At 37.3% G+C, this 13,936-nt stretch overlaps 1 protein-coding gene across 2 annotated transcripts; it reads left to right on the top strand.

Annotated features, from left to right (window-relative positions):
- The first annotated feature begins 768 nt into the window (after positions 1–768).
- On the top strand, positions 769–13,936 carry Pdi (protein disulfide isomerase). Of its 2 annotated transcripts, none has more exons than XM_067085527.1 (6): positions 769–1,820; positions 8,451–9,229; positions 9,503–9,679; positions 11,616–11,861; positions 12,482–12,556; positions 12,968–13,936. In XM_067085527.1, exons 1-6 carry the CDS (start codon positions 1,670–1,672, stop codon positions 13,019–13,021), a joined length of 1,482 nt encoding a protein of 493 aa, XP_066941628.1. In that variant the 5' UTR covers positions 769–1,669; the 3' UTR covers positions 13,022–13,936. The 2 variants fall into 2 exon arrangements, with proteins under 2 accessions (XP_066941628.1, XP_066941627.1); XM_067085526.1 differs by lacking the exon at positions 12,482–12,556 and adding an exon at positions 12,070–12,165 and having other exon boundaries at positions 968–1,820.

Genomic DNA, 13,936 nt, shown 5'->3' with positions numbered 1-13,936 from the left:
AGATATATATGTGTGTGTGTGTGTATGTATGAATGTCTTTGAGTGTAATCCATCAGTACACTACGATCACAATGCACATAAAAACACTATATAAACGTTGCAACCACATATTTTGTATACTTTTGTGCCCTTTTAAGTGGCATAATATGTCACCAGTGAGCAGGGATACAGAAGTATCCGAAATATATGGTTGCAACATGTATATAGTGTTTTTATGGGGTTTTATTTCTATATATATATATATATATATATATATACATATACACAAATGTGTCTGTGTGAGTTACTTTCTTACTTTTTTCAAAAAAGTATAATATCATCTACTAATAGTTAACAACTTTACATGACGTTTCACATCTAGAAAGGAACAATTAAAGTTACATTCATCATATGTCACAGACGCATAGACATGGTAATTATACCATCTGATATTGTAGCAAATGCATTGGGTAGCCTTGCCTCTGTTATATTTTCCTCCTCTTTTTTATCTTTCTTCCGTACGACGTCACATTTCGTGCCCCGCGGCACGTTTCCTCTAACGATGTATATGATTGAAGGATAAAACCTGTAATTGTCTTTTACCTCGTCGTGCAACCAATACATTTGTTAGACTTCGCTCCAATATTTAGCCAACTGTTAACGCAGAAATTTAGAAAGAAGTGATTAATACCAGCATTTGCTTTCACACCATAATATTTATTTTCATTTTGGCAGATCAGAAATTTAAATGTCCCGGGAACTCTGATCGTTCCCAGAATGCTCTACGTTCATTGACACATTACCAGTGACGTCGACATGTAGAGAGTTGTTTGTTTGTTGTATTTGTATTTTTTAACCACTTTTCCTCATATTTTATGCTCGATGTTGATAGTGTCTATAAGATATGCACCAAGAAGTGAGATATTGGGGAGATAATGTCTAGGAACTCTTAAAACTTTTTACTCTGTTTTTTTCCACAACGACGGATACAGAGCACGAGCCAATCAAAAGAAAACACGAGAGAGACGTCAGGCCACAATAACTCCTACGTTTATCGTGTGTGTGTGGTAATTTTAGTACAGTATGAAGTGTGTGCTATGTATAATAAATGAATATTTATAGGAAACTGGTGTCACCACTGTTTAAGTGCATGAAACTTTACAATGTTTTCACGATGCTTACAATCATAAATTATTTATGCACGGCAAGACTTTGATGATGATCGTCTTGTTAGTAAGCTTAAAGTTCTAAATCACGCTCTATACTCTTTAAATTGCTTATCAGTTGGTTACATTACCAATAAATGTTACACGTAGTGAGTATGATGAAAGTGTCATCATTTTATTCATTCCTTTTGAGAGAAAATGCGAATCGGTCTTAACAAAAACAGAACTGACAACTATGAGGCATCTCCAATGAGGTTAATACTATGCAGTATTGCTACCTTAAACGGCCATATATGTTGTAAAATTTAACGTCACTGAACGTCATATTTTCATAAAGGTGTCACAGATTTTTCAAAGAAAACTTCGTGAAGTAATAAAGTGAAATCTGAGCAATCAAGAGTTTGGAAGTAAGAGTAACTGGCATCATGAAATTTCGACCAATTGTCTTACCCCACGAGTGCTAGACGTCTGCGTATTGGCTAGCGACTGACGTTTGTCCTCAGTCGAGTCTCAGCCACTCCAACATGAAGACGTTGAGTACAGTTCTCCTTTTGGCCTCTTGCCTCGCCCTTTCGTTTAGCGAAGAGATAACGAAAGATGAAGGTGTTCTAGTGTTAACCAAAGGCAACTTCAAGACCGCCCTCGAGGAGAACGAGTTCGTCCTCGTCGAATTCTGTAAGCTTTAACGGCAAAGTCGCCTTTTCGTCTGTTTCTGTTATCGTTTTGTCATTGGTTGCCGACCTAGTGTCGTATTTACCGGTTGGGGTTTGGGGTTTTAACGCAGTCAGTTCTTATTTACGTTCTGTAGGCATTAATTGCATCGTTGGGTTGCAATGAATGTTATTTCCAGCGTTCCGTGATGATTCAATTTGAAAATTTTATCGATTTACGGTACAGCATGAGAGTGCGTTGGGCCTCGTGTGGGCGGGATTGGTTTTCGTCTGACTGTTGCCTTTTTTTAATGGTTATAAGGAATGCAAGTAGATTAGAGGTTAACTTTCAAGTCTTGCTTGTTCTGCATTAAGTTTAGAGGTGTTAAAATATTTCCAGTTATCCCATATTGGGGGAGTTCCCAGAGGACACCATATGTGACGTGGCAGTAACCGGTCTGCTGTAACAGATGTGAGAAGGAGAGTGTGTCCGTATTTCTCAAACCTTCCGCTTTTGTCATTCCGTTATTGCCTTAATATATTCATCAGTGCGAGTATTATACAGGCCCAGTGTTTGTTATTCTTAGATTCTGCTAACTCTGTTGTATATTTCAAACTTGGGCTCGAATCCGTAGTGGATTTAAGCCTAAAGAGCGTAATGTAAAGCATCAGTCGGCGAACGAACGTATATTTTTCTCAAAAAGCGTTTTCGTCTTTAAATTTTTTTTTTTTTTTATGGTAGAAGGTCCAATTTATTTCGCGCTGCCTTGCCATGAGACCATTACGATTTCAAGCCGTGTGAATGTTACTTTAAACATAGTTGTTGTAAGATAGTCTTAAAAGTGGTAGCCTGACAGCCCTTCATAACATACTAGTCTTGGTAAATTTTATCAGTTGCCAATATTTAATACCACCTAACTTTGGGGTGTTTACTGGTTACAATTTTGCCATATTACCTATGTAGGTGGTTGAGGGGCAGGTATTGTCTTACCTTATGTCGTAATTTGATGAAGAGGTCTTTTCAAATATGTAGGTTACAATTTCATTTGTGCATTGGCATCTTATAAAATACCATAAAATAATACCCTAGTCCCGATGGCTTTAGCCGAAGTAGGGTTAGGCTGATGCCATTTGTGCAAGTCCATTAAATCATAATCCAGTAAGCTAGGCACGTTAGAAATGCTAACCTATATAATGCTCGGGTAAAACCACAGAATGTAGCCTATGGGAAAACTGCAGACTACTAGCGCAGCCTGATTCTCTGCCAGCCAGTTGCTGACTGGAATGTTTATGGCCTTCCTTTTGATATTTAACATTTATGTTAATGGGGTTAGGATCATCTCTAAGGAGCTGGTACTAAATGCGGTCTCCATTTTGAACAAACTGGTTGTTTCCGAGCTAGAGGGGCATGGTAGCAGTCTGCAGTTTTAGCGAACATATTTTCAAATGCTCCTCTTTGGGAAGTCAGTATTTTCATGTTGCTTTACATAGCCTAATCTGGTTCTGGTTATGCCAGTTGTTAGTCAAAGTTACTTGTTAGGCTACTTCAGGTTTATATTGGCATAGGCTTTGGTAGAACTAAATTATAGGTACACGGCAGGTATTTAGTGAGAAATGTCAGTGTCTTGTATTTTGGATGCTTATTAACAATTTAACGTTAATTTTTGTTGGTCGGCTGTAATTAACTTACAAATTACCTTTGAACTCTACCCTACAGTAAGGGGGACCCCGATGGGAATCCGGCGTTTCCATACGCAATCTTCAGGAGACAGAGCACCGGTACGTCTGTTTCGAACTGTTCATATCCCGTCTGGCAAGTGCAATAACTTGTTAACATATGTGTAAACACCCCCTCCCCGGCCAGTACTAAACACGTCGAAGGTACATTCCATTTGGCTGACAATAAACAAATGCACCGCCAGTGTCAGAAGCCCTGAAAGTGTTGAAAAAACCAGTTCCCAAGGTACTGCACTTGCCGGACGGGATATGAACCGTTCGAAACAGATGTAGCTGTGCGCTCTCGTGAAGATCACGTATGGAAACCCCTTGTTGGATGGACTTCAGGGGTTGATTACAGGTTAATTACAGCCGACCCCCAAAAAATAGTGTTAAATTGTAAATAAGCAACCAAAACACTATAAGAAACTGCCATTTCTCGCTAAATACCCGCCATGTATCTATTACTTAGAAATACCTCTTTGTGATGTGGTTAGCCTAGGTTTTTTGTACAAACACTGTCAAATTGTGTCAATGGCTAGGTTTGCTGTTTAGTGAGGCTAGTATAAAGGATTAGCTTACTTTAATAATAGACCCATAACACATGAACGTAGAACATGAGTGTTCCAATACTGTTATTAGACCAAATTTTTAATTTAAAACCCATTACGCTCTCACTCCCTTAGCCAAGGAGAGTAGGAGGGTATGTGGGAAACATCTTGAGGGAAAACTAAACCTTATGAAATCCAGAATTTGATTCTAGTACTCTCATGGAGTGCGGCACCCAACCTGACTAGGGGTTGCATTGCTCATGCATGAACCCACAACTTAATTTGAATTAGGTTGCTGTAAACCTTAGCAATGAAATGCAGGATGCAGTAATCTTTCACACCTAACATAAGGTGCACCATGCTATGTTATCTATTAGCGAGAATCTCTCCTGGATCTCCCACTTACGATTTGCCTTGGTAGTTTGCCATCTTGTCTCTATCTCCAAATTGGAAAGACATCCCTAGAACCACCAACACCAGCTTCCCCCATTTATCCAGACCCTAAAATTAGTCTGTCCTCTCCCTGCCCCCCTTCATTATTGTTAGACAGTAAAGGTGTTGTAGTGGTTAACGAACAATTGCTGGTGTGCTGAGTGACCCCCCTGGCCCAAACACCTGCCCAGATTTCATTAAAGCATCATATTTTCTGTTGAGATTCTTATGAAAGTCGCTAAATGATGCACAGGAAAGCCACAAATATGTCCAAGCCGAAAGGTACCAAACATTCAAAGAACCTGAGCATCACCTAGTATATCAGGCGTATAAGGAGATAGGGGCCAATATGCCATTTTTTAAAAAATACAAAAAGGCCATAGAAAAGGAGAAACAAAGGGTTAAAGTTAAACGTTTGTAGCAGGAAAACCATTAAAGCTATTAAGATGAAACTTGCATCAAGTTATAGATGATGATGTTGGATTTTTTACAGGCCCCCAAAATTTGTTTGGGAATCGCTTGCACGCACGCAAGTGCGCATCAAAGCAGACAATAAAATAAAATCATTAATATTTTTGGGGTTGTAAATGACAAAGATTTTTTTGCAATAAAATCATTTCACCATAACCCCTCGCATCCTTCAGAACACACTATTGCATTATTGGCGCGTATGCGCACGTAAAAACACGCAACATAGTACAATAAAAAGAATATTTTTCTATGTTGTAATTTAGAAATAGACTTTTTTGGTTAGATATTTGTTTCATTCCGACCCCACTACCCCTAAAGTCCTAAAATTGTATTCCAGATTCGCAAGCGCGCATCAAAACATACGCACAACAGCAAAGTGGAAGGAATATACGAGAAAAAAAAGATAATAAAAATAAAGGCTATGTACATGCAAAGGGTTTTAAGGTCACTTAAAGGATCTTCCCCATGCACAGAGCTATCATTATCATCAGCCATTATGACAATCACGCTGAATTTACGTAAAAAACAGTGAAAAACACGAGTGCAATACACTAAGCGACCTGGTCTTGGAAGTACTTTAAAAGTGTGAAGGTACGAAGCCACTGATTGGCGGGAATTACTCTACTCTGCCAAAGCAGCACAAGTCGGGCATCCTGATTGGCCGTGAAGAAGGCGCGAGTGCCAGTGCTTGTATTTCCGTATCCTTTTACCGAGTCTAGTCGCATAAGTCCCTTTCTAATTAACCACGCGAGCCAATTTTGGCCATAATCCTTCTGATGAAAAAAACATTGGTTTTCAACCTAGAATAGCTCTCATAGATAATGGTGCAGGGGCTTATAAGTCATACCATTGGAAAGAGCATGACTAGAGCTACATTTTGTTTTATTTTTCTGGCATATGCGCCCCTCTCTCCTTAGACGCCTGATATGAAGCATGAAATTAACATTCTCATTACATATAAAAAAAATTTCAGAAACCATTTTTAATTGGTTGAGTAATTGTCATTACAAGAGGAAATTACACTGAATGCAACTTGTTAATGGTGCTGACAAGAAAAAAAAAATAGAAATCAGAGCTGAAGGTTTTATGTATAATCTTAACAGAGCCTTTTTTTTGACTCACACTGTTTCAAACTGTTAGGTGTTCAGGTTATTGAGAGGCTTTTGCAGTTTGAAGGCCTTGTCATTAACATTTTATTGAATTTTAAAATTGGTTGCAAACATCCAATTTTTATTAAAATTTTATATCTAGAAGGCTATAAAGTTTTTAAAACTGTTGGATAAATTTAAGGCATGGTTAAAAAGGTAGGCCCTCCATTATTGATTAGGTAAATTTCAGTTAAACATTGTAATATGTACAGTCAGCTTGCCAAGTTTGCCAGATAAAGATTGGTTGTTTGTGATAGCTTTAGTTGAACCTTTCCAGAATTATATATTTTGACTGTACTCATTAGTTGAGTATTAAGTGTTTGTAATACTGGAGCAATATTTCAATATTGTTTAGGAGGAATGGGAGTTTGGATTTCAGTTCTTTCAGCATAGATGAAAAGTGGACATAGTCAAGGGACTTTGTAATCCAGGGAGTTGATAGGTTTTCCTTAGTCAATCCTTGCCTTCACTCCCAAAGGTGGAAGTAAATTTAATGTAATTAAACCTGCTGAGATGGGTCTCTCTCTCTCTCTCTCTCTCTCTCTCTCTCTCTCTCTCTCTCTCTCTCTCTCTCTCTCTCTCTCTCTCTCTCTCTCTCTCTCTCTCTCTCTCTCTACAGCCTTAAAAATAAATTGGTTGTGTTTGTCAGTACAGGTAGTTGAAAAGCAAACTGTAGACAGCTTTTTAAACCTCCCTCCCCCTTTTTTTTTTTTTAAGTGCACTATGAAGTTCTTGGAAGTTATAATGCTTTAAAAACTTTCATATTGTAGCATTGATCTAAAGTAGTTCCATTTAATAACAAGTAGCACTAAGGGGCCACCTTTAGTCAGTGAGTACAGTTAGGCAGGATTGTGTGAGAGGACTGAGTGAGTGTGGGGGAGGGAGGGGTTGATGACCTCCATGCTGTGCCGGTGTGGATGTGTGCTGGGTTCACATTCTCTCTTCTACAGCTTTACATCACCAAAGACAGGTGGTTTTTTAGATGTTGGTGAGTTTGTGTATTAGAGGCAGTTGCTTTGTGTGTGTGTGTTTGTGCATGTATGTATGTTTGTGTATGTGTGATTTGATTGCTAGTCATTACCTTGTTGCTTTGTGTAGTTTGAATGGGGAATTATATGAAGTTTTAAATTCCGTAATAATTATGCACCACTTACAGGTTTTTATTGATTTGGGTAGAGATTTTTTAATTAGAACTGTTATTTAAACTATTGATGAAATTAAAATTAGTAGGATGGTTTTTGACAAAACTCTTGTTTTGAGTTGTTTATGATAATTCTTCAGCCGCATCATTTGGTATTAGTATCATGTTTTTCTACTGATTTTTCACAAGTTTTTGTTTTAGCGATAAGGTCGTTTCATAAAATTTTCAAAGCTTACAGTGGAATATTGTTAGGTGGAGGTTGATGAGTAGATTTGGGAATGGGTCTGAATAATTTTTTCATTTTGCAGTGCTCTTATGGAACACTACTTTTTAGTAGTGGTTCACTTCACTTGGCACTTGATTGGTAGTATTTTTCTGGTAGCTGGAACTTTACCTGCTACATTAGGATGCCACGTCAGATTCCTTTAAATTACTGTCATCACTCAGAAATCTATTAAGGGGATGAAGATTAAAAGTTCATTGTGTGTGTTTAGGGCTGAAATTTGCTGAATCTCATGTGGTCTAAGTCTGAGTCTTTGCTTGTTCTCCTTGATAATTCTTGGGGCTTCGCTTGTCTTAAATACTTTTCTGATTGATCTTCATGTATGTAAATTAGTTTTATATTGTGTATTTCCTAGCATTTGGACGACAACGTTTCAACTTCTTTCAGTAGTGCAGTTAGGACTTTTAACTGGTGGAGTGCACAGTTAATTTTTTAAAGTTACTTTTCTCTCCTGCCATTATTCTGAAGAAGTGGTCCCCATGATTGTTGGGTTTTTCTATAAAAAAAAAAATGTTAGAAAGCCATGGGACTAGAATAGATATATAACCAAGTACCCTGCTGAAGATTTTTAAATCAGGATAGCTTGAGCTATTGCTTGGAACCCACTGATTAATGTATGTAATTGTTGCAGCTGCACATCATCCCAACTGCAGTATTAGTTGATAACTTTATCCTTATGTGCTTGGGAGTTCATTATTGTTCCTGCACAGGATATTTGTTGTCAGTGGGAGGGTAAGGGATTTGTTTTTAACAGAGACTACATAATGTGTATATATGCTATAACTGTCAGGGATTTTTAAGTTTAGCATGGCCTAACCCAGTCACTAGGTTGATCATTTAAGGATATTTTTTTAGTAAGTATACTTTATTTTATTTTTTATTTTTTTTTTTATTTATTTTTTTTTTTTTGCAGATGCACCTTGGTGTGGACACTGTAAGGCTCTGGCTCCAGAGTATGTTAAGGCTGCTGCAAAACTTGTAGAGAAAGGATCTGCCATCAAACTTGCCAAGGTTGATGCCACAGAAGAAACAGAGTTGGCAGAGGAACATGGTGTCAGGGGATATCCCACCCTGAAGTTCTTCCGCAGTGGCAAGCCCATAGATTATGGTGGTGGACGTCAAGCTGACGACATTGTGAACTGGCTCCTTAAGAAGACTGGCCCACCAGCAAAGGCTCTAGCAACTGTCGAGGATGCCAAATCCTTCATTGATGAGCACCCTGTCGTTGTCGTTGGGTTCTTTAAGGACCAGAGCTCACCTGGGGCCAAACAGTTTTTGGCTGCTGCTTCTGCCACTGATGATTATCCCTTTGGAATCACAAGTGAGGATGCCTTGTTCTCAGAGTACGAAGCAAAGGACGAAGGTATTATACTCTTCAAGAACTTTGATGAGGGAAAGAATGTGTATGAGGGAGAGATTACAGAAGATGGAGTGACCCAGTTTGTAGCAGCCAACTCTCTGCCTCTTGTTGTAGACTTCAACCATGAAACTGCTTCAAAGATATTTGGGGGAGAAATCAAATCCCACCTGTTGATTTTCCTTTCAAAGGAAGCTGGACACTATGACACACATATGGAAGCTGCCATGGCTGCTGCTAAGGGTTTCAAGGGTCAGGTTCTTTTTGTTACGATAAACACAGATGAGGAAGATCACTCTCGCATTTTGGAATTCTTCGGCATGAAGAAGGAAGAGGTAAGTTATGTGATTTTTCTTGTTATATTGTTAGAGAAATAGTTTATTTTGCTTGGTATCACTTTATGGACCCTGTATAATTAAGGTTTCAGCATGTATGATACAAAGTCTAGCATGTGTGTATTTTGCATAAGTGATTTAAGAAAACTGATGTTCAGTTCCTTTAAATTTCTTGAAAGATTGTAATTTTTCCAAGATATTAAACTAATTAATAAACAGTTACGGTAAACATCATTACAGTAGTTTGAGTGGAATTGTAATTTTGACTTATAGGTACCAGGCCTTCGTATTATCAAGCTTGAGGAAGATATGGCCAAGTACAAACCCGACACCTATGACTTGAGTGAATCTGGACTGACCAGCTTTGTCCAAAGCTTTTTGGATGGTAAGCTTAAACAGCACCTCCTTTCTCAAGACCTTCCAGATGATTGGGACAAGGAGCCAGTGAAGGTTAGCATTTTTTGTATTTAGAATTTGCCAAGATGTAAAATTATCAATTTTAAGTAGATTTGAATATTTTAGTGGTAAGATTGCAGTCGTCTTAGTTTAATAGTGTTGTTTGCACTGCCCCTCTAGCCTTATACTCCAGTCGTGCCTTACGTTCACTTTTTCTTGTTGTCTCGTACTTTTTAGTTCTCAAATTTCTCCAACTTCACTTGGCTTCACTTTTCAGTTGGTGTAAGAGCAAATTGCTTAAGCAAACCATATGTAAATCAGTAGTTGCCAGAGGAATATATTTTTGAATTTGTAGTAAGTTCTAAAACAATGCTGTACAGAACTTGCTATTAAGAACAAAATGAATTGTGGCTTGAAGTATGACTTGATCAGTAATTGGTATGTTAAAAAGTTTCAAATTGGTGCTTATATCTTCTCTTAATGGTTTGAATGGATTTTAACATGATTGCAGACCTTTAAACTTCCTTTCCCCACAATCAAGTTATTTGCTATTAAGTCAAGAACTTATTTAGTTCCTTACTTCATAATTATTTAGTCAGAATTCTAAGATATACTGTATTACAGGCTTAACTAGTTTTTTGCCAAACTTCGTGTATTTACAAATCTTCACACTGAAATCCCCATAAAATGTAAAAGAAAATGCAGTTTTCTACAATTATACTCTTGGACAGACATTGGTCGTACCATTGTTTTCTCTATATGCTTGACCTAGTGCAGTATATATTGTTTTTACTCATTTGGCAACCTATGTTGGAACATTTCAAAATATTCCTGGATGAGGCAGGTGATTGGCAAATGGAGCTGTAGGCATGATGAGTTTGGGAGAAATTTTGTAGGGATCTTTTGAAACCCAATAATTGCATAAGAAATTATTCAGTGCAGTTCGTATGATTATATTTTGCCGTGATATATGAACAAATTTTGCGGGAAAATTTTCACCTAACTTGAATGGAACATAATGACCATGGAAACACACACACCTCAGCTCCAGGATACAGGAAGAATAGTCTGACTTGAGATTTCATGGGGGATGTCACCTCCCTGTCCAAGTACATCTTACATATATTTGCCCACAAATATACTCAGGGATTTCTGTTGGTTTTAATTCTTATCTTTTACAGTAGTATGTCAGCTATAAATGTGATTACAGTATATGTAACTTCACTAAAAGGTACTACATCTCCCCATCCCAGTTTATCTTGTAAATATTTGTCCATAAATCCACTTGGGGATTGTTGCTGATTTTAGTTATTGTTGTTTACAATATGAGAGCTGTAATTATAATTTACAAAAGTAAAAGTACTGTATTAGAAAGAACATGTATAACTTGCTAAATTAGCGTCTGGTTAAACAAATCATTTATAACTAACTAACTAATTAGCAGTCTGATGGAGAAGAGCCCCCGCACAGGGTTGGAAGTATTTGCTTTCATCTTCCTTTGGAAAGTACAGATTATTTTTTAGAATTTTTTTTTTTTTTTTAATACCATATGAATCGCGTATCATCCTTTTTCTAGTGTGTGTGTGTTTATTTTTTCCGACCTCAAAGTTTGACTGGTCTCAGGGTATTGTTAATTTATATTTAGCCTACCCTGCAAGGGTTAATATATGAATTTGGTAAAGTATTGAAATATTAGTTTAACCAGTGACATTTGCAGCTATACCCATGCAACAGCTGATAATGTTGCAATTTTTTGTGGGTTTTTACTTCTGGAGGGAGTTTAGAGGGGAATCTTTTATCAAGATTGACGTTAAGGTTTGAGGTAAAATCCTTACTGGGAGTGGGTAGTAAGGCATGCAGTAAAATTTTTACTTGGAAATGAAGCATATTCCTCCATTAGTTGACCTGTATTCTAGTATGCAAAAATTTTGCTTTAGTTGTCTGTAGGGATGCTTGTTTGGCAAGGTTTTGATTTTAAATTAAATTTTAGGTACTGGTGTCCTCCAACTTCGATGAAGTTGTATTCGACAAATCAAAGGATGTGTTAGTAGAGTTCTATGCACCCTGGTGTGGCCACTGCAAACAATTGGCTCCCATTTATGATCAGTTGGGAGAGAAATATAAAGACCACGATTCTATAGTAATTTCCAAAATGGATGCTACAGCGAATGAATTGGAACATACAAAGATCCAATCATTCCCCACCCTTAAATTGTACAAGAAGGAAACAAATGAGGTAAGTTATTTTAACCACTTTTCACTCATAATGAAACTTCTCTGAGGTATTTAAAATGTAAGGATACAATTTCAGGATCAATTTAAATTGCCTTTATACATGAACGATTTTTAAAAATTAATTTTTAATTTTCTAGCATTAACGTAAATCTGGTCTAGTCTTAAAGACTTTCACTCAAGGATGATCTCTTTAACCATAATCTTAATAGGCAGTTGAATATAATGGAGAACGCACTTTGGAGGGACTATCCAAATTCTTGGAAACTGGTGGTGTATATGGACAAGCTGCCCCAGAAGACGACGAGGTATGAGAGCAACCTGGAATTCATGCCAGATGCATGAAACGCCGTTAATGCTGCTGCCCCCGCTAAACGCTCTCAAACTAGTATTGCGTTCATGGACAGTTTCACAATTTGTCTTCAACAGTGGCTGCATTTTATTTGGTTTTCAGATCTTGACCTTTGAGGTTATTGAATGTTAGGTATATAAATACTGTACATGCAGTGCTGCCTCATAGTAAGCTGTCCATTGTTGGTTCTAATGTGAAACTGTTCATAAGAGCCTTTTTAACTGCACTCTGTAAACATGATCACCTTTCACAGTTGGGTTTCCTCTTCCTAGGTGGTAGATTACAATGGCGCAAGGACTTTGGACGCGCTTGGTGATTTCCTTGAGGGCAAAAGTGCTGATGAACAGGTACATATCCTCCTTAATTTTATGCATGACTCACCTCATTAGCAAAGTTCATTTCTGCAGTGGACTTTTTTTATAAGTTGACTCAAGAATATAGTACAAGAACACAGAAACCATATGAAAGTTATTCTGTCATAAGGAGAGAAATGCATGAGAGAGAGAACATGGTATGTACAGTACAGTACTTGAATTTCACCAAACTATATTCTGGTCTTGAAGCTTTTTTTGATCCTTGACGTAGCATTTGGTTTTCTCAAATACTTGGATACTCTTGTTGTAGCACTAAACTTGCTTTGCATGCATTTAATATTCAGAGTTGCACTACTTTGAGTGATAATTTGTTTTTAATACTGTTGATATACTGTGTAAGTCATTTTGTATTTTACAACTGACAAATTTCAATTGAATTTTCAGGATGATGAGGAAGTTGACGAGGAAGGAGATGTCCCTGCCAAGGACGAACTTTAAATTGTTGTCAAGCTATTGAGGGACTTCTGGCAGCAGCTTTTTTTTTTTCTTTTTTCTTTTTGGGAATTTTATTTATGTAATTTAAAAGCTTCCCAGGTTGTGAAAGAGCAAGGTGTTTAGACTAATCTATATATTTTTTATTCTTATTTTTTCATCAGATTTTAAAGTTTTTCACAACTCTCTATGCTGTTGTTGGGAACGTCTTTAAGAAGAGGGGTTTTTATGGGGGGAAGTTCTGTTATCCAAAAAAAGCTTCTCTTATTTTATATTAATGTAATTGTTTGTATGGTGTGGTGATGTGACGTTAGTCCAAAATATTCTGTGAAGACAATTTTCTACTTGTTAAAAGCAGCAGACATTCCTTTACCTTTTTGAGATTTATTTTTTCATTGGGGGCATTTAAAAAGTTTAAAAGGTTACGGTACAAATGGTGGAACGCGAGTATAAAACTTTAATTGGTAGAAATTGGTTGCGGCGGTGACTCCCCTCAGTTTTCAGAGGTGGATTATACACTGTGCATGCCTTTTAATTTCATGTAATATGTCATTATATTACCTATCATCTTTAGTAAGTGGAAGTGCCATTGTGAATCGGCTTTGGTGAAATAGTTGTGCACAGATATCCATCAAGTCTGGGGAGGACGGTATTAATGCTTAAAGGTGTGTATTTCCTCGTTTGCTGAATCTTGCGCGAGCCAACCCAGAGTAGTAACCCATGGCAAAACAAGCATCAATTCCCTTTGTATTTGAAAAGACTCGGGGACCTTAAGCTTTATTGTTGTCTTCCGTGGACTGTTCTCCCAGTACTAGCACAATGCTTCCCGTCGCTGTGTGTAGTGAGTGTGTCTGAAGAGAGGATCCTTATACATTGTATGAGATCTAATACATGACTTTTCCAATAAAAATATAAAATTTT

This window comes from Macrobrachium rosenbergii, chromosome 42 (assembly GCF_040412425.1).
Source record: "Macrobrachium rosenbergii isolate ZJJX-2024 chromosome 42, ASM4041242v1, whole genome shotgun sequence".
In the NCBI taxonomy this organism is placed as follows: domain Eukaryota; kingdom Metazoa; phylum Arthropoda; class Malacostraca; order Decapoda; family Palaemonidae; genus Macrobrachium; species Macrobrachium rosenbergii.
Note: the sequence above shows the minus strand (reverse complement) of the source record. Positions and strands in the feature narration are given on the sequence as shown.